The sequence below is a fragment of the Rhopilema esculentum genome, chromosome 18, assembly GCF_057945365.1.
Source record: "Rhopilema esculentum isolate cy_ngs chromosome 18, ASM5794536v1, whole genome shotgun sequence".
Lineage (NCBI taxonomy): Eukaryota > Metazoa > Cnidaria > Scyphozoa > Rhizostomeae > Rhizostomatidae > Rhopilema > Rhopilema esculentum.
Window position 1 is genome coordinate 2,082,249 of NC_142832.1, and position 20,956 is coordinate 2,103,204.

At 37.8% G+C, this 20,956-nt stretch overlaps 2 protein-coding genes across 5 annotated transcripts in view; both read left to right on the forward strand.

The window, feature by feature from the left end:
- Positions 1 to 2,502: 2,502 nt before the first annotated feature.
- Positions 2,503 to 20,956, forward strand: part of LOC135680741 (EF-hand calcium-binding domain-containing protein 4B) — a 32,012-nt gene continuing 13,558 nt past the window's right edge. The window contains exons 1-2 of one of the 4 annotated variants that reach the window (XM_065194895.2): positions 2,503 to 2,855; positions 14,720 to 16,106. In XM_065194895.2, coding sequence (XP_065050967.2) covers positions 2,834 to 2,855; positions 14,720 to 16,106 — 1,409 coding nt within the window. In that variant the 5' untranslated portion in view covers positions 2,503 to 2,833. Of the gene's footprint in view, positions 2,856 to 14,186; positions 16,107 to 17,844; positions 19,919 to 20,956 lie in introns of those variants that run through there. The other 3 variants (XM_065194893.2, XM_065194894.2, XM_065194896.2) reach the window with 3 other exon arrangements.
- Positions 8,547 to 11,238, forward strand: LOC135680748 (uncharacterized). Its single transcript, XM_065194906.2, has one exon. The coding sequence runs from the start codon at positions 9,670 to 9,672 to the stop codon at positions 10,720 to 10,722; it is 1,053 nt and encodes a 350-aa protein (XP_065050978.1). The 5' UTR covers positions 8,547 to 9,669; the 3' UTR covers positions 10,723 to 11,238.

Here is a 20,956-nt window from a genome sequence, read left to right on the forward strand (position 1 = left end):
TCAGGGTTTGATGAAGGCGGCCAATATGGCTGGTGGCAGAAAAAGTTTCGCAACTATGTCTCGGATATTTACAGCATCGACTGAGAACCAAGGATCCTAAGCACAACAGACAAACGTTTTATCATATATATGCTCCGTAGTTTATGCTGTTCGATATGCTATTTGGTTTGATTGTGACATGGAGATTTGATAACTTTAAGATTTGACAAATGAAGGCAGGAATTAAAGAACACGACTTATGGATAGCCCTTGTTGTCTTCCAAAGCATGATTTTTCTGGTGAAACATGATCCATTTTTGGAATAAACAAGTTAACTTTCAGGTAATCCCTGAAGTAAATTAACCTTTAGGTCTCGGAAACTTTTTCCCATGATTCTCATTCTTCAAAAAGGGCGCACAATTTCCGAAAATTGGGGGCCAGACTGCCTCTAGTTACCCCCTCTTAAATCCACCACTGGCTCTGGCACCCAGGTAAAAAATGTTAGGAGTTCAAACCAAAACAAAAGTTGTCGTTTAGATCTAATATGATGCTGCACATGATCTGGATGACTACTGAATAAGGGTTTTCCTTGAAAAGTGTACGAATTATAACATGAGTGTACGAATTATAACATAAACTCCAGATTTGTATTTAAACCTGCGTTTAACGTTTTCTAAATACATAGGGAAATGACATTACGAGCTAAGGAAATCGCATTTTGAATTATCTCGACAAAAGGTTAACCCTTTTTCCATTCTATTGCCATATTGGATAAACAGAGAGAAACAGAAAAGTACAAGTTATCTTACAATGTTACGTTGATTACATTAAGTGACCACAATATCACAGTCTACACGTTTTCATAACAAAATGTTTTATATGAGCATAGAAACCACGAGGTCGTGAATTGAAACGAACAATAAATTAACATACCAATGACTAATGCTACGAGAAATAAAAAAAGATCGTATCCATAATATCATTGGATGGGGCATCCCCATAGATGTTGGAGCCTGTGGACACAGGGGGGCCCGTGTTCCAACTTTCCAGAAATAGGGTAAAATACCAATTTATGGCTCAGAGATCAGAGGTGCTTTTCATCTCCAGCTCTTGTGATGCTTTTACCTCTAGGGAGATTCCCACAGCTTACGTATGATATTAAAACATGGAGAACGTAGTTTCTGGCAGCATTCGGACGAAAAATTGTTTTGGAATTTTATAGCTTGTTCACGAGCTAGGAGGAACATTCTATACGAACATCTGTCTAATGCAAATTTCACTTTTTTGTAATGTAGGTATTATTGCCATATAATAATACAGCTTGAAAACTCAGAGTTCAATTAAAAACCGTTTGACGCACCAAAAATTGTGGAAATAACCGTTAACATATTAAAGATTAGGGAGTAACGGGGTGTATTTAAGGCCTAAAGGGGTACAGGGACTCGTAGCCAATGTAATGTTGCAAAGAAAATTAGCAATAATATATATAATAATAATAAATAATAATAATATAATAATAATATAATAATAATAATAAATAATTTGTTTAAAGTTGGCGTTGGCGTACTAAATGAACGGCTGATAGCTATAAAGAAGCTAATTAAGGCCAACTATCTATAAAGAGTTAGTATGAAATAAAAATATATGATACAATATTAAAAAGGTTTATGCAACGACTGATATGGTATATGGCTAAAATGATTATGCAGCGTTACAATATTAAAAATGTTTCCGTCTCGTGTATTTGTGTTTACTTTGTGTGACTTACTGTTCCGCTGCAATTTGACTTGCAATTTCAATCTCCCTTGTTCTCTTTTCTTTTTCTGCTTGTAGCTCGTTGTAAATAATTCAATTCAATTCAATTCAATTCAATTATAATGAATTCAACTTTTAATCACAGGCTACATGATTAAACATACTTATAATTGATAGAGCTTAGGGCAAATAAAAAGAACTCAGACGAGCTATCGAGTTATTCACCCTATTATATTACATGCATGAATTTACATTGAACTAGAAAAAAAATTAAACATCAAGGCAAAATTTTTTGGATAAATGTTAAGGTTAACAAATACAAATTAATAAGAAGAAAAACAATGAATAACTAAACTAAGCGAAGCAGCTCCAGACAGAGAACCCTCTACTCGAAGAGGGCAAAACCATAGTAAAGCAAATAAAAATGCTCAATTTCTCAAGGGCAAGGGGGGCCACTGTCCCCGCTGCCCCCTGGCGCAGGCGTCCTTGGTTCCAGAGCAATATATGTTTCGTGCGATATTTCAGCCTCGACCTAACATGCATAATCTAATTACAGATTCTCTGCGAAGCTGATATCCTTTTGACTTCAATATCCAAGAAAGACTTTCTGAATAGCGACTATCCGGATATACGACGAAGGCTCATTAGATCACAGGGGATAGGAAGGACTAAGCCTGCATGTTAAGCTTGTTACGTCGAAATACGAACAGCTCAAGGTATTTTAAACTATTCATTTTTTGTTATTGTTGGCTACAGCTGTTTTTATCGTTAATTATAGAATACTCAAAGCAACAGTCTGGAATCTATAAATGAGGGATGCTTTAATAAACTTTCATCCCTGCATAAAATATTCACGTTTGCATGCTTTGAAATCTAATGCACCTTAGCTCACCTTGTCCCCACGGATCAATAGATCGAGGTGGTTAGGGCTCAACAAAACAACAAAGATGACGATTTCCTGTTCGCATTATAACAACCACTGTTGTAATTGTCAGAGTTCTGCGGAAGAAGAAAACGTCCAACGTGAACACTGTAGCAACGATTTTCGTTTGTAGAATACATGGGTTCTGACTCTCAACTGTGAGGTATACTCAGAGGCATGGCTTGGGCGTCTTTCAGTGGTAATTACCTTTTTACTATTTTATCAACGTTTACACCTTGGTTTGTTTTTTTACCAATCGGTTGGCTCGCGAACAAGCTAGCCATCTGTCAGACAGGCCTATCATATAGAAATGGGTTGTAAAAATATGACTTCCTAGAGTAAAGTTTTTTCCAAATCAAGAGACTTTGTGTAATCAATATTGAGCTGAGCAACAGTATTATACATTATTATACAGAATCAATATTATACAGTTTGTTTTAAGCATCTAGAACAATGTCCTTCTGTGACCTCCAATACCGCCAATCCGACAGCATTCCCATCCATCGTGTTTGTTTTTGACTTTGCAAAATCTAAATTATGGAGAATTTAACAAGGGCATTAATGCCGCTGGATTTACATTTTTTACTGAGTGCTTCATTTTGGTCGCAAATTTGGGCAGCCTTCTTGAAATGTTACGGTATAATAGGACAAAACTTTTGGGAAGGGGTGAGGGGGGATGGGCTAACGATCCATTTTTTACAATAAATGCACCATTTCCACCTATTTTCTTTTTCCACATGAATAAGGGAGAAAGTAGTCGCACCATCTAACTTCACTGGCTGATAATGGATGTAGGGGGCAGTGTATATTTTTACAGAGAAGAGTGTAAGATTTATGCGAAGTGATGAAACTTTTGTTGAAAGAGGTTTTTTACAATCAGTTTTTACACTCATTTTTTATAAGAAACTGGCCAAAAAAACGAGTGCTGGACAGTCAGAAAAAAATTAGAAACTTCAGTACTCAAAGCAAAAAATTAAGAAATTATTAAATTGTGATGAAACTGAGAACAACGAAATGTTGTAAAATCCAAGAACATGATTGCCCTGTTGATCTAAAACTTAAGACGCAAGGGATAAAAATATACGTCCCACATCAAAATACAGCATCAGAATCTCTTGATGTGATAAAAAAGGCTACGAACATTTCATAACATCATTAATGACATCAACATAAAGAAAGTCTGAAGAAACAATGAATATTGAAATTTTCCAGAACATTAAGAAACTGGAGTACTCAACATCGACCTTTGTTTCTTATAATAAAAATGAATGTAGTTCCCCAGTGTATTCATAATGTTTTCATGTGTTTCGCTATATACAGAGTAGCATCATTCAGCTAATTTCAAAGGAAATTATGATAATATAAGTGCAGAAGGTGTGGATTGCATGAAGAAAACTTAGAACATTTATGGCAATGCGAAAAATTCAAAAGACACCTTCCAGGAATGGAACAAATTCTAAAAAGCAAAGCAAAAGGCCTGATAGAAATCGAGAGATTGGTTGAACTTTTTCAAACTTAAGTGAAAATTAGCCTGTGGTACTATACTGCACATGACGTCTTTCCTGGCAATTCTGTGTTTGTGCTATAGTAACTGCTCCGAAACGGAGATTTGGCGAGATATATTATTATTATTATTAATCTGCTTTAGGTAAGCTAAATCATCTTGGCTCTACACAGAATGCTAAACTAAAAGGAGCCTGAGGGGGGAGGGGGGGGGGATGTTTCAAAACTTCGGACTAGCTGTTGCTTCAAATGGCTTCTAGACTGACTTTTTATTCAAAGTACACTAAAAAATTATTCTAGTTTTTGCCTTCAAAATATTCAATTTGATATCAATTATGATTAGGGTTGACGGGCAAGTTTCTTACACTTTTTCATGAGAAAAAACGTAACATTTCGAAACAAAACTGTGGAACTTAACCAGTGGTGTAATCATAGCTTGGGTATTGAGGGGATGAAAATGTTGAATGGAAAGCGGGAAGTAAATCCGGGACTCGCTGCAGGCATACAGATGCTGTAGGGGAAATTGTTTGTGACCAGGCCTTTTAGCACGTTTAGCAAGACCCATTACGTAAAACTTTTTAGTAAAAAACTTAGGGAAATTTTTACGAACATGCGGCTTTGGTGAAACAGTTGTTTAAATAATGAAACTGTGAACTTTCGAGAAAAATTAAATAAAAAGCCTTTATGATTGAAAAGCCTTTCACTGTTTCATATGCAAAAGCAACTTTTCTAGCAAATACTGGCTTTTTATAGAATTTATTGAAAAAGGAGACACGGAAGAAGAAGGTAAAGGAACCTCCTTTTCACCAATCTGCTGGAGGCATAATGAATCGGAGCAGAACTGTTTTACTCTAACGTCTAAGGTTTTTACGATCTCTGGCTATGGGAAATTGTACAATCTTTGGAGGGCATGTATGAATCTTGCTAGGAATCAAGGATGCTCTTTGGTGAAGCTATGATCCTAAGTTAGGGTTTTTGGTGCTTAAACTGCTGTTAGAATAAAATGGCTTATTAGAGAGCAGCCTGGTCTTAGTAAAAAAGTTGAGAAAAGTGAATCCAAGTTAAAAAGAGTGAAATATCATGATCTCCGAGTACAGTTCTTATCGGGAAGCACAGTTGCCGCGCTTGTTTTCCAGTTCCCGTCCCCTCCCAATATGAAATTCATTGCAACAAAACAATTATTACCCTGAGCATAGGTGCATAGTACTAAAAATTTATCTATAAAAAAATTGCCGTTATTCTCTCATACGAATTGTAAATCGAGAGCTTTAGTCATTTTGAAGAAAGTAATAATGGAGAACTGCAACATTTTGTGATACATTTTCCTTTATAATGCTTTTGGCATGTTTAAATGTTTGTAATTTAATATTGCTAGGACATTTGGTATTTTTAATATTGGTAATTTAATATTGTAATTTATCGCGAAAGCTGTGTCAGTAATGCCATAGAGCTGCACATCAATAAATTATTATTAAACGTTTTAACCTTGGGAAACGCCCATTATACAAGGATTAGGCATATTGGTCACTGAAGAGTTTGTGTTTTCAAATAATGTATGAATGTGCTTAGAAGTGACACATTCAAAATTATTTTTATAATATTGTGAAAACAAAGTAGTCAATTGTAGAAATATGTTTTCAGAACTTAAACTGCTTTTGTTTTTTATTGTTGATAATCGCTTTACATTTTAAATATAAACAACGGAATAATTTTGTACGATGGGTGCATCTTTTATGCCAATTGATGACAAAAATAGTGATCTTATGCCGTACACCTCATTTTTACAGGCATTATTCAACTGGTCTGTCCCGATTTGCAACATTTATTCCCTATTTGATTTTCTGCCATTTTTATCCTAAAATCCTATTCGTTGGATCTAGGGGCGTCGTAGAAGGGGGTAGGTCACCCTAGGATCATTCTGTACCAATGTTGTGTGTTTTTCGGATGAACACCTTACATTTTTGGTTTTTTTTATATCATTTGCTTACATGAGGTGCAGCTCGGATTTTGTTTTGCAAGTAGGGGGAACTTTAAACAAATATCTACTTTTGGGGATAAATGCAAAGGGAATTTGTCTTACTATGAGACATTTGGGTATAAAGCCAAAAAGAGGAAGATTATTCGAGTATGCAATGTTTACCATAATGGGATTGATTTACAAAAATGAGGCAAAATGAATATCAAATGAGTTACAAAATACACAATATAATACTAAAAAGCATTAAAACGATATATTTTAACTGATCTTCAAAATAATTTTCAACAGAAGCGCACTTACTAATTGGGAATCATGCAAAACGCATCGCGTAATCTCAGGGCCTAGTTAGAAATTACCTTTCTTATTGTGTATGCTAAAAGATCCACTGTTTAAAGTTTTGCTTTTGTTAAAATAACCATTTTCAGGCCTCAAAGCCAGTTTACACGATGAAATTTTTATTTTTGTCTAACTAAGCATTGATAAGACCAATTATAATTTATCCACTATTTTTCAACATTATATTGTATCAATACTTAAGGCCCAAAACAAGGATTTAAAACAGACAATGTAGTAAATATTTCATTCGTAAGCAGCTGTTTGCGATTCAATAAAGCCTTGTCTGATTCCTTTGAAATTTAATAAGAGTTTCCAACATAACTGATAATTCTCGAGAATAAATTATCGCTTGTTTTACGATTGCCAGGTATCTGAAGAAGCCTCAATTGAGGGTGAAGAGAGAGGATGGACTCTAGAAAAGAGACTGTTTTTCCTCAGGATAGAAAGTTAAGGATTTGACAAATGTGTATCAAATGATATTATAAAAGGTTTTATATAGGTGTGATACTCTTAATATGTATTTGAATGACCGTCCATACATTTGTCAGTCGACACACAGGGCTCAATAAATCTCTTATTGTGTGCACGTTCTTTGGTCGTATAAAAGTTAGGCTTGCCCGGACCCAGCTCATTTAAAAAATTTCTGCTTATTCATTTTCCCAACCAATATACAGAATGGATTTTGCATCTTCACAAAAATGTAAGCATATTTTGCTGAGTAAAATAAACACACAAAAATACTGCGCCCAAGTGTTTGAGATATATTTATAATGACATGTTAGTATGAATACTTGCATAATTATCAATGAGTCATCGGTAAGAACTTTATCTGACCAATCTGTTTAAAGTACTGAATCTTTTGAAGGGTAGGCTAGCCCTGCGAGATGAGGAGCATTTTTTCGAAGTTAAAACGTTAGCTTTGACAAACGTGATCATAGGATGATAATGGTCATGGGTCGTAGCTTATGTTTGAACGGAGAGAATACTCAACACGTAAATTGTGTTAGTTTTTTATTATGGATTGGCACGTTTTTATTAGCTTATTTTAAGTTGAGTTAACCCTCTGAGCTGATGAATGAATCACCTTTTCCAACAAGTCAAAAAGTAAGCTTTGACCAATACTATCCTTCTGCAATTAAGATCCAGGGCCCATTCGTGAATGTTGAGCAAGGATAGCACATTTCTAATTTTGAGGCAAATATGTCACTGCACATTTTGATGAAAGTAGGTGATTTTCGTGCGGGACCCTTAAAAAATCTTTGTGACCACGTCCTTAGAACAATTTAGTAGCTACAATCCTTAACAAAAGTCCTTGGAACACCCTGCGACCAATGAAAGATTTTGAAGAAATAAAGGTTTTTCCGGCTGAAAGATACAGAAATATCCCCCCTCCCTCTATGAAACAATGTTGGCTGAAAAGCCTATTACTTACCCTAGCTGATAAACTGACATTGGACGAATTTCAAGCTTTGAAACTGTTGTTATTCAACATTGTTTCAAGGGGGAGAGGGGGATGCTACTGAAGTTATGCGAAATTTTAGCTTGGTGTACCAAGACTTTTGGCAAGGATTGTAGAAGAACAATCTATTAATGATGCTTGTAACACGATTGACATCTCATACGAGGCAATTGGTGATGTAAGAGGTCGACTAATTACACTATTAACAAGTCATTCATAATATCAACATTACTGTAACTTCTTCAATTAAATATTGCTGAAGTACATTTTCTGTTTTTTATCCTTTTATTCATTTTTAATTTTTCTACACAGCTTCGTTATTTTCTTCAGTGAGAAATACGTTTGAAAACAACTCTTGTTTGGAATAATTCGAGTTCCTCTTCTTCTTCTTGACTGGGAACCCTTTTTCTGTTTATTTTGTTGGTGTCTTATCTTGCTAAATCTATTTCTATAGTATTCGATATATTCCCTGGATCGGACTCTTTATAAATAATAAGAGAAAAGAAGCAAGTATTTTAGACTGGTGCGTGGTGCCTGAGCCAGTTACAATACGAGCAGACCAGTTTTGTAGTTTTTGTAAGTGTTTGATCTCGGCCAGACAACAACAGCCCCATGTCGTATTGCTTATTTCCTTTACAAAAATTCTTTATCAAGTGCAAGATACTAACTTTTTGAAGGCTTTTACTACTGTTACTAGGTTTTTGCCACCAAAGAACAAGATACGAACGTCGACAAGACTTTTCTGCCTCCCCCACGTTTTCAGTGTCTGATGGATAGGAATAGCGAGTACACGTTTTTCATTCATAAGATGGTGTATAAGAAACTAATACTAGGGTGCCCAAAAATTTAGGAATCTTTGGTACTATGTTCAAGAAATTTCCATGTTCAGAAAAAGTGTCCGAAAGTTTTTATTTTATTGATTTTTCTTTAGAAAATGATAGCATACTTCCGATATTTTATTCCTGCATGGGTTATTTCGTGGCGATCTGTGTTTATTCTCTTCCAAACTGCTCAACTTCAAAACAATAAGGGGGTGGGAATAAGGCAATTTTAGGTCCCGAAATAAGAAGCCCACTAAGAATCTTTTATTACTAAAACGCCAAAATTTGGATGCCAAGTTAAGAAACTTTTAGTACTCAGTGCTGATACTGGTTTCTTAAAAAGTAAAAAAAGAATCATTAATTTTTTAAGGAAGGATGAACCCTCCAAACCCGGGTTTAACATACCTCTACAAAATGTATTCTTATATTCTTCGGTAGCCTCTTCAAAAAGATTGGCGATATACACAACCACAACCATTGACAATCACATTTGATCTGTTTTCCCTTTCACTGTTCATTTCCCATCAGATTATTGAGTTGAGTTTTGACACTTTCTTTCACTCGACTCGAGTTCCGAAAATTAAACAGATGTTAAATAAAGCATTAAAATTAATAAAAGCCTCTGTATCATTATGTTTTTAACATGTAGCTTTTCACTTTGTATTCAAATGTCAATGTCGAAGTTTCGCAAGCAACTTTGTCGGAACTCGTACACGTCAATCAGCAAAATTGAAGCATCTGGTGGACGTCACGCGCACAACCGGATATTGTCATTGTGTTTGAACTTATTTGTCTGCGGCGACATCTGAGATTTGTTAGGCCAGCCTTTCATATCGTGCGACACGACTTGGATAACCTGCCGAATATCGCATATTTTCTCTCGCAGCATTCGTGGCTTTAAACTTGCAAAAAGGAGATGGAATTTGAAAAAGATTTACAGGAAGCTCGCAAGGCCACACCAAATAGAGCGAGAGTCTGGACAGTTGAAGAAATATCCCTTCTTATCAAAGTCTGGTCGAACAATGAAGTTCTTTACAACACCAGACATACAGACTATTATAAACGGGATAAAAGATCCGTCGCAATGAACGAGATTCATGAAGCACTTGGCAAAATTCATTTGGTCGATATCATACGAAAGATGGAAAACCTACGCAGCTATTTTGGTCGCGAAATTAAGAGACTGTACGACAGTGGAGTTCCTGTCGGTGCTACCAAAGGACAGTCGAGATGGGCCTATTTTGATTCGCTATTGTTTCTGGAAGGACACATGAACCAGAAAAGAGCGACTCCGAGGTCAGACGATACGGTTGCGATATGCGACGTTGACGGGAATTATGAATCCTACGGCGGGCACGACGAATGTTCTATGGAGGGTTTGGAAGGTGAACTTAAAACAGAGTCCCATCGAGAATCTGTTGAGGCAGCAGCCAAACAGACGAAAAGGCCTAAATTAAACGATAGAAGTAAACAAGATGTGCCACAGCCGAGACATCAGTCATCACAACAATTCCCAACCAGCCATTTAAAGGAGACAACGGCTGTAGCAATGCCTTCAAGAGCGTCACGAGATTTTATTGAAATTGACTCCTGTTTATCGCCGAAAGATTCGTCAAGGTTGCGATCAATTGGAATTTCACCCGAGATTCATGAAGATATGATTTTTGCAGAGCACATTGGACGGACACTTATAAGCATAACTGACGAACTTTTGAAGGAGGATTTAAAGTTGCAGATACAGCAATGCTTGTGTTCCACAAGACGAAAGCAAATTGCAATCCACCAACAAGCACAACAAAAAAGGATAAAATCACAGAACAGCATGCATAATTGGCAAAGGTCGGACCAAACTGACCAACCACCATCTTTTGTTTCTTTCTCTTCGATATCGTCTCCTGAATCGCCAATCCACACTGTAACACCACAAATCGACAGGGAAGAGAGAAATCACAATTCAAAAGAGTATTGATCTGCTTTTTACAGGAAAAAGTTCGTTTACCATGTGCTTTGTTGGTATTCTTACAAGGAAAGACAATTAGATGGAAAGACATTTACAAAAACGATGTGCTCAGAGGTGACCCTGACTTTTTGTAGGCAAAGATTTTCACTTTCATTCAAACAATCCTCTCTTTTTTGGTCACAATGTTCCATTCTCCAATATCCAAATTCAGAAAAACTTTATTTTATTGTTTCTCCCATGCTTCTCCAAAATTTGTTGGAGAATGGAACATCTTGGCCCTCCTAGAATCGGACCACCACAATACCCCCTGAATAAACTTCCACCTTTTCAGCTACATGAAGCAAATGCCCTCTTGTACCATTATGTAGAGGATAGAGACGGTGCACCCAAGATGAAGACATCGTGACATCATGAGGAGGCACCTAAGAACGAAATACATTAAATTTGGTGAAATTGATAGGGCCACGTAGCTATAGATGTCGGCTAGGGTGGCAGGCACCGCGGAGCGTTGAGAAAAGTGGGAGGGGGTCTAAAAAAAGTGGGGGGGGGGGCTAAAACCGTATAGAATCAGGCTTTTCTGGTAGTTTGATACTTGGCATTATTTGGCATTTTTTGCAAAAAATGAAGGGGCTTAAGCCTCCACGGTGCCTGGGTGGATAAACTCGAGCAAGAACCATACCTGAGGGGGGGGGGGGGGCAGGCTTTAAAACAAGAAAACAGATATATAACAAACATATATATTTGGACTAAATCAAACTCATGGAATTATAATTGTGCCAACTTTTCAAAATATCATTTGGAAAAACTATAGCAAGAGGGGGAAGGTTGTTGTCAAAATTTTCATTTAGGGGGGGCACAGCCCCCCGTACCCCCTGCAACTACGTGGCTGATAGGGCCATAGAAAAAATGCATTAAAATTTAACAGTAAACCTCCGTTGATGGCTATTGGTTGCAAAATGTTACATGTAGTGGAGTTTTTATGGATAACAGCAATCAACTTTATAATTTCAGCTTCAATTAGTAACTTTAAGCATTCCCATGACCTGTGCCCAGAGTCAGCTATGAAGAAATTGAGTTTTAGGTGTCATTTTGAACTTTTAAGTTTCTTAATGACTGTATTCAGGTTCTTTGATTAGAAAAAATATGAACAATGTGTTGTGTATTATATGTAGATAGGTAGAAACTTTATATGACTAGAATTCTTGAGGTATTGACTTTCTAATTGACATCCATGGCCAAAAAGGCTTCTATGAATTCAACTGAACTTTACCTTTTCTGTCAGCTGTTTTGTAAATCTGTTGGCAGTTAAACTAACATTATCACCTTTTCTGGTGTTCCCTAAATGCCACCATGCTTCTTCTGGATTCCTGCTGAACCCCCTTTTATAAGCCCTAAAGCCCCCTACAGGGCTAATTATGCCCCCTATTAAGGTTGAGAGTAGATTCTCCCCTTCCCATTTTGGTGATTTTTGAAGAACCCCTGCTTTTTATAACACAGCACCCTGCTCTTTTATGAGAAAAAAACCCAGACCTTGCAATCACTTTCTCCATACTTTGAGCTCATAAAAGGTCAATCCAACCTCAATATATTAAATTCAAATATATTTTGAACTTCAGAGTAGTACGATGAAAATATCACAAGAGTTTAGAAATTTATATATGTTTGTTGTTTTGCAAATTTTTAGTTGAGAAGATTAGAAAACTGAAGGCTCAGTTGGTTCAATTTAATGCTTTTATTTTCTCTTGTTATTGTTTCTTTGAGTTGTCCTTTCACAGCTGGAATAAAGAGATATTGAGGTCCAAAAATGTGGATACAGAAAGAAACTCATGAATCATCTGATTTGTATCTTCTTAGAATACTGTTTTTACTGTTACATTAAACATATCTTTAAATTGCCTTGTTATGACACAGAACTTGAAAAATAACTTGATAATTTTCACCAGGTCAATATTTTTGCATAATATTAGGCTCGGATGTTCTCAGCAGGGCCTGAGGGTGTGCAAAGGGGGTTGGCAAGGGTGGTGGGCAAGGGGGCAAATCGCCCTATGGCCGTCTTAAAATGTGATTAGTTAAAAGTAACAAAATTATGCTTTTAAAAATTTAAACATTTTGAACGAATGAATGTATTTAAGCTAATCAAATAGGTGTGGTCAGCTCGTTTTGCTCGCAGGGGGCGTTCTGTTTCGGATCTTTCCAAGGGCCTCCAAAGCCTCTCGGCGGTCCTGATTCTCCGTTTTTCTCTCATTTCAACAGTGATTTTTTACAACTACGTACTATAAATTGTTTCTAAAACCACTATAAGGACGGTTGAGCATCGAGTGATCAACTAATTACATCTAATCTGTTTAGTATATATTCAAAAACATAATGCTTTTTTATCTATATTTCTAGTGAGTCAGAGGATATCTTTAAATCACGTCTCGATCAACTGTGTTGTTATGAAACAGTTTGTAGTATAGCCAAGTGACCTCAACCTCATTGATCTTCAGTCATCAGAAGAACAAACAAACGGTGCAGTCTTTGTGCATATAACTGTCAAAACCGAGGGGCGATTCACTCTTGCAAATAGCGTACGAGATTTTGCCTAAAACAAAAGGATTTCTGGGGATTTTCAGATAAAACAATAGGATTTTCACGAAAGGTGTACTAGATTTTCTTAGAGTGATTTGCCCCTCAGTCAAAACAAAGCGTTACTTCAGTTTTGGAAAATGAGGGGCCTGGGCCCTCGTCTCTGACGTCTATATATCATTCAGATCGAGGGGCTTATCACTTCACGAATCACGAACATTTCGTACACCCTTGGCAAAAATCTTTTTGTCAATTCGAGAAAATTCCCCCCGAAATCTCCCCAAGATACACCCCTCGCTTCATATTACCTGAGAAAACATGAAATCTTTCTATGCTCACGGAATAGTTCCCAATTTGACGAGACAAGCATTGATGAAAATTGATGAAAATGCAGTGGGTCACTCATAATAGCCTAGGAATTAGCTGCGGGCCTAACCTGTGTTTATACAAAAGTGGTGCAATAACCTATTGTTTGAAACAATGAAAAGTCACTGGGGCTGCAGTGGCAATTGCCCCCCCCCCCCCCTAGTTGTGTGGTAGATAATCAGGCAGTTTCAAACTAAGAGGAACTCATTTATATTATTTAAGACTTTCATTGTTTATCAGTTTTAGTGTCAAAATACTGATTTAATCGAACAAATTTTCATATATTTTTTTGGAGGCAGGCAGGGTTTGTAGATTTAAAATTATTTGTTAGGGCATCGTCCCTGCCGCTCCGCCAGGGACAGAAAAGAACACGACTGGGCAGAAAACAAAAACACTGAATGTCCCATGTCCTGACTTCTGACCCCGTTGAAACAAAAAATCTGCCTGTTCTTGTAGTTGATGCAGGTCACAGGCAATATTTTTTATAGCCCAGTGCCCGACTTAGGTGCGGAAAGCCAACGATATTTATACATGGGTACATGGTGTGCACCTCTGTCTCGCCTGTTTGTATGTTGAGTGATTTGAATCTATTTGTTTCTCGTGTCGGATATTGGACTGCAATTTGAATTGAGAAATTATGTCTGAAAATAATGGTTGCTTAGCTTGATAAGCAGCAATTGTTAGCCAGACAAAGAGCTGTGTATGGATGGGTGACTCCGCTTTCAGTTCATTATGTCCTCAAAGATTTTTGAATGTCATCAAAATGCGGAATGATAAGATCGCGGCCGTATCAACAAAGGAAAGAGGTCGTTAAGGGAACGGGCACCGATAAAGGCCAACGTGATTCATCCAGTTTAATATATTTTATTTTAAAAACATTTATGTCACAGCTAGATAGTATACTCAGAATGCCTCGAGATGGATGCTCAGATCATAGAGACAGCGAAAGATTTGTTTTCTTTGCTCGACAAACAGCAAAAAGGATTTATTTCGATCGATGAGTTGTGCACTGCAAGTGAATTAGGTAACAATTTTACGGACTCTCAACTTCATTTTGTTTTCTCAACCATAGATAAAGACGGCGAAGGAAAAATAACGCTGGATGATTTCACAGAAGCTTTTCTGACTTTATCAAAGGAGGACAGCAGCGTTAACCGACATGAAAACACGGAAGGGCTCAGTTTGTTGTCTTCGCAACTGGAGAGAAGCGAGAGTGTACACAAAGATAATTCTTTATTCAAGGTTTTTGGGTCCAGTTTTGACAGTGATGGAATGCAGGCTGGAGCAGAAACAAACAATGCAAAAAGTGATTTAAAAAAGCTTGGTTATTCCAGTGATTCTTTCGTTGGTGAAAGCAAGAGTACAATTGATAGGGAGTTAGTTGGATGTGACAGAAGTCGGGCCCTCGGGACCACAGACAATGATGGTCATAAAGACGATGTTTTTGAGGGGGAGGGACTACTAAATATCGAAGCTCGGAGTTACTCGCAAAGTCCTTCGAGATTGTCATTTCCACGGAGTCCGTCTATGAGAAGAATTCGCAGTAACGAAAACAGAGAGAGGTTGGCAAGGAGCAATGATGAACTGATTGAATCAGAAGTTTGTGATCGTTCGCCCCCTGATGGCAACGAGTGCGAAATTTCCACTAGCAATAGCTCACCCAAGATTCACGAGCGAAAAAGTCTTTCCCGCGAACCTAGCAAGGCTGCAAAGTCGAAACAAGCATTCCCAGGAAGTGGATTTGCAAAAGAAGCTATTTTTGATCTATTAAAAATTGTTGACGCCCATACATTATCGAATTTAGGACTCTATAACAAAAACGGACGGCCTTTAGCTAGTGACGTCACTTCTAATTCTTCGAATTTTTTTGGTGGGGCTTCTCTAGGCAACGAAAGGAGCTGCCCACGTTGGCTTCACACGAGCCAAGACTGGACAGAGAATGCTCGAGCCGACAGTAAACTTGATAAAAAATCAGTAATAAATGACCCGGACTGTGTTAGTATTAATAGTGAAGCTTGTACAGGGTTTGGAACTAAAGTGGAAAGACCTATTATTGGCTCTATGCAAGACTTGCGTCTCAACAGTGAAGGAGATCCTAGGCTGTTCTCACCAACAAGTGACTATTCCCAATCCTCTGACAGTCAGTCCTCGGATTTCAACCCAGCCAATGACATGGAAGATAATGATTTTAATAGAGACCAGCGAATGTGTATTGGGGCTAGAGTTGAAAACGAGACTGTTGGAAACCTCATATTTGAAAGCACTGACGAGGGGCACGATGGTTTGTATGACAGAATATTAAGCTGTAGTGGCGTTGAACTGAATTCTCTGCATTCTGCATCAGAAACAAGTTTACATGATCTGATACTAGAGGCTGAAGTAGCCAGAAAGAGCGCGTCGTTAGTGGAAGGCTGGGACTCAGTGATGAAAAGGATTAATGGTGTTACCTTATTTGGAGGGTAAGTTACCTTATTAGTATTCTCAAACTTTGCAAGAACTATGCAGATGCTGTTTTTGAATTGAATAACAATAAGGTTCTTTTGTACGCCGTTTTTTACGAAAGATGCGATAAACCCTTCATAATTCAGTTTCAAATGAGCACTATTTTCGTGAGCGCAAATGCGATAAAAAGTGCGCTCGCATCATACTAAGAATTTTTTTCACGGTAAAAAACGGCTATAATAACGATGAATGTAAGTAAGTTGTACCAGGAAAAAATTTTGATTGAATAAATAACGACAATTACAAAGGAAATATTCAAAGCTCTATCTCTGTTGGCCTAGAAAAAGAATAAAAACAACAAAGACTACCTTATACGCAGCAACCTTCTTTTACCTGAATCTCCTGGTACCTCACCTTGCCACCACCACCTCTGTCAAACCTGCAACCACATCAACCCATCTACCACCATTTCTAATGGAAACAAGTCATTTGCTGTTAAACCAAGCTTCACCTGTTCTTCCTCATGTGTCGTGTACTGCATCAAATGTGATGTTCTGTAAATTGGCGAAACTTCGCGCCAGATCAACAACAGGTTTGGCGAGCATTTACATAATGTCAGGAACAAAATACACCTCGAAAACAAACACGACAGTGATCCTTACAGCAACATTTCTAAACATTTTAACCTGGCGAATAACACAGAAGCCACATGTCAGGAACAAAATCCACCTCGAAAACAAACACGACAGTGACCCTTATAGCAACATTTCTAAACATGGCGAATAACACAGAAGATGACATGTTAGTTCTTGGCCTCTTGTTTGTCCCAACGGACAGTGCAAAGAGAAAGTCACTGGAAAAACGAATCACCCCCCCCCCCTCCTTTTTCTTTGTTTTTTCTATTCTTCATATTAATGTGCATATATATACATATATATACATAAATTATGTATATGCGTATATGTATGTATATATTTATGCTCGAAACGTCGTTATTTATTTGATCACAATCCTTTTCCTGGTACAATTAACTTACATGCATCATTATTTTAGCTAGCATTATATTGTAACGCACGCAATCTAGTATTTTTAAGAAACAGCTACCCGATCATTGGAACCTATAAGGAATTTCTGCTAATCCAGGTTTGGTGCATTAGGATGGCTCAGTGCATAGAAGCGCTGACTACAGACCTAAGGGTCCGTGGTTCGAGTCCTTGGCATGACCAAACTTTCACCCAGAGTGGGGAGAGTCGCCAGCTCTCTGTAATTCCAGACGTAGGAATCACGAGGTGTGGTTACATCGAGAGGAAGGACCAGGACACTGCTTGATAAGCATAAGCATCTCAGTGTCCTAAAAACTACCTTAAGATGCTAGGTAGCAACAAATACAAATGCATTAGGATATTTTTCTCAGTACGATGCAACATATGACTAAACCAAGCATAAATACAAAACCGTCAAATAGAGACTGATTGACAGCAACGAGGCAAAGAACGTGACAAACACGTTGAATCACGCAAGACAACACAAGTAAAACAATTTCAACTGCTCAAAAAAGGGCACTAAGTACTGGGGTATCATAGGCCATTTTATAGTCAATCTAAGGGACTGACGCGGAATTTTTCCACAAGGTTGATTTTTAGAGATTATCTGTTTCTGAACCACCCCCCCCCCTTCCCACCCCCATTCTCCGTAGTGAGCTGTCATGAAATCTTACCGCTACCAGGGCAGAAGCAAATCATTCAAAGCAGGCACCAATAAATTTCAAACTCCATAAAAAATTTGCAAAAGTATTTTATATCCGGACTTTTAAAACTTCTCATAGAATATGAATGATTTTGCTAACAGTTTGCGATTCGGATTTATTTTTGTCAATAATTTTGCTAACAACTTTACAAAATATTTAATTCGGTTTCATACCCAAACTTTTTTTACCCAAAAACATGTCTATCCCTCCCACGTCTATCCTTGTTTTATGATAGGGCAGGCAGTTGAAAGAAAAGTTTGTTGCCTCTTTTACGGGCTGACCCAAGGGTATCCCTGTGCTAACATATTCTGTCACTTCGAGGCTTAAACGATTTCTCCAATAATTTTCTGAATAAGAATCATGAAAGCGCATTGTGACCGAGATTTATTTTGGTCCTTTGTTAGCCACGTTACCCTCACTAGGGCTCGCCACAAGTTTGGTTAAATTCCTTGCTCCCTTGCAACCTCTTGCTCCCGTGCCACCCTTCGCTTCCATGCCACCCCTTGCAACCGTGTCACTTCTTGCTCCTGCACCATCCCTTTTATGTAGCGATGGTTTTAATCTCAATTTTTCCCAGAGGTGATTTGTTTGTTATGGAAATTCCATTACGGCTAGTTTTTTCAATCGAATACACTGACACTGTTTATGGTTCAGACGATGTCTTTAAGGGTCACTCGTTTGGCGATGTTGAAATCAATAGTCAAGCTCGCTGACTTACAAATCTGGCCTGTAGCAAATCATCTTTGTATGAAAGTAGTTTTGTTTTTACACCCCCTACACCTCTGTGTAACAACCTTGGAGAGGATTTGACAGGAAAATTGTCTTGGACGAGCAGGTATTGGGGTGTCCTGCAAAGGGGGGACTCAAGCAAGCCTGGGGCCAAAACTCCCAGCTTGTAGGGGACGTGGGAAAATGGAGAGAAATGTGCAGGGTTTTCGAAAGGGACTTTCCGCTGTGGAAATTTCTTGCCGGTGCTTACGTTTACCGCGTTATCTTCTCACCCTTCTCGCGTATCATTTAAGTTCAGGGCCACCCCTTATACTTCAAATCAAATTAGAGGCGCTATCATGAAGAAAAAGTATGGCTTTTGGCTATAAGCAATGCACCCTGTTCAAAATTGCCGGGGCCATACCCCTTGTCCCTCAAATGGCGTGGCCCTTGAGTTATTAGGCCATCAAACATTATCCCCGTCGTCATATCAATTTGTTTAGCTCCTTAACCACCAAGTTGTCCAATATGAACGGTTTCAGCAGAGCTACGAAGCATTTTTCACATCATTAAAGCCTATAAAGTGTGCGCCAGTGAGGCGAAAGATTATAGCAATCTTTAAAAATTCTTCCTTGATTTCATAGCAAGAAGCCAAACTGCTTCCTATGTCGTGAATATGCTAAGAAATAGATTTTTCACAACAATGCTTGCCAAAAGTCTTGTACACCAACGCCAGTTTTTAAAGGCAAATTCAGCCATTCCCTTTCCCCCCTGTGAACAATGTTGCTTTACTACAAAGCGACCTTTGTTTTTCTGAATGATCCACATTTTTTAGGGGGGAAGTTGTGCGGAAATAGGAGTATCCGGGAAAAGAATTGAAAAATATAAAAACACAACGCAAATTGCTGGGTGTTCCAAGTACTTTTTGCAATCGTTTTAGTTAACAGCAAAAGCCACCCGACATATCATAGTTCAAAAGATATTATGGCTTTAGTAAGAAAAGACCGATTACCGTTTTGTATTACATTGTTTTGAATGCTCACCAATGGGAAAATGTAATTTAGTCCCAGGACCCTGGGAATACAGCGCTGAACAATGCAATTCTTAAGTCTTTTATTATTCGCAAACTTATTTTAAGAAATAGCCAAACAGATGTTTGCTGTTTGTGCGTCTGGCCTCGACTTGTTAGTAATATTAACGTGCTGGACATTTAACAAGGCCTTAACCGCATATTTCATTAGTATTAGGTTGAATAATTGATAAAAGTTTGGATACCTGGGCGTAGGTTTTATTCTTGCGTTTAATTATGGTTGGCGACGAATTCAGTAGTGAGTTAATGGAGGCTGGATTGGAAAACCTTCCGTTTGTTTCTGGGTAAGTTTTGTGAAGCTAAATCATTCCTGTTAAATTTTATAAATTTAGTTAAACTGGCGAGTGTAAGTGATGTTGTCGTGAATAGTCAGTTGGGTGAGCTAATATTAGTATAATTAGCGGTTTTTATGTATTTCATCACTAGCGGTTTTTATGTATGTCGTGAAAAACGCGATGTTACGCGGAAACCGTTGCGAGTGGATTTATCGGTGCATTTGGATGTTGGTTGAAGACGACGGAGAAACTTGTGATCCCGGAGATAAGAGACAGAAGGGACGTTACGTTCGAAGCTAAAACTAAGGAATTTATGATCAGTTCAGCCCCTTTGTCATCCTGTTATTTGATTATTTCAGGCAACTTCTGATACAAACGGTTTCCCCCCTCTCTGTGTCAAAGTTTCTTAAAGGTGCATTTTATAGACATGCTTCCATCACGTATTAAGTTATTTGAATTTGGACTTTGAAATAAACCAAAAAGGAGCATTATGTCAGATATTCTCGTGAATCTACGCCCTAACAAGCTAGCTGAGAGAGTGAAAAGGTCTCTACTTGGAAGCAAAGGTTACGGAAACCCTATGTACATGTCTAAAATGTGTTTGAAAATCGCCTTTGTTACTATGCAGTGTTTACACTTTCTGTAATGGGTTATCTTACTAACACATTTATCGAATAGCAGGTACAATGAAGCGAAGCCGAATAGACCTAGACTCACATTCTTTAGGATGTTAGGAGATTACGTTATTTATAATCGATTTAGCCGCAAAGAGACCATTTACAATTCTTGATTTGATCCATCAGTGCATTGAGACATATTTTAGGGGGAGGGGTTTGAAACTAGTGTTGTACCCCTATGTATTATACCCTAACTGCTTTACCAAAGGCGTTGGAGAAGCAAAAAAGAAGATTTTCTTGTAGTACTCTTTTTTGGCAATAAAAATGGCGTAGAAAAGCTTTATTTAGCAGCACCTATGATAATAATTATCATGTCGTTCAGCCTTGAGAAATACACCCTATGCGAAGTAAGTTTTACCTGAAATTTTAA

Excerpts from the sequence above, each read along its gene's own strand:
- LOC135680748 (XM_065194906.2), top strand. The coding sequence starts at position 9,670 with ATGGAATTTGAAAAAGATTTACAGGAAGCTCGCAAGGCCACACCAAAT.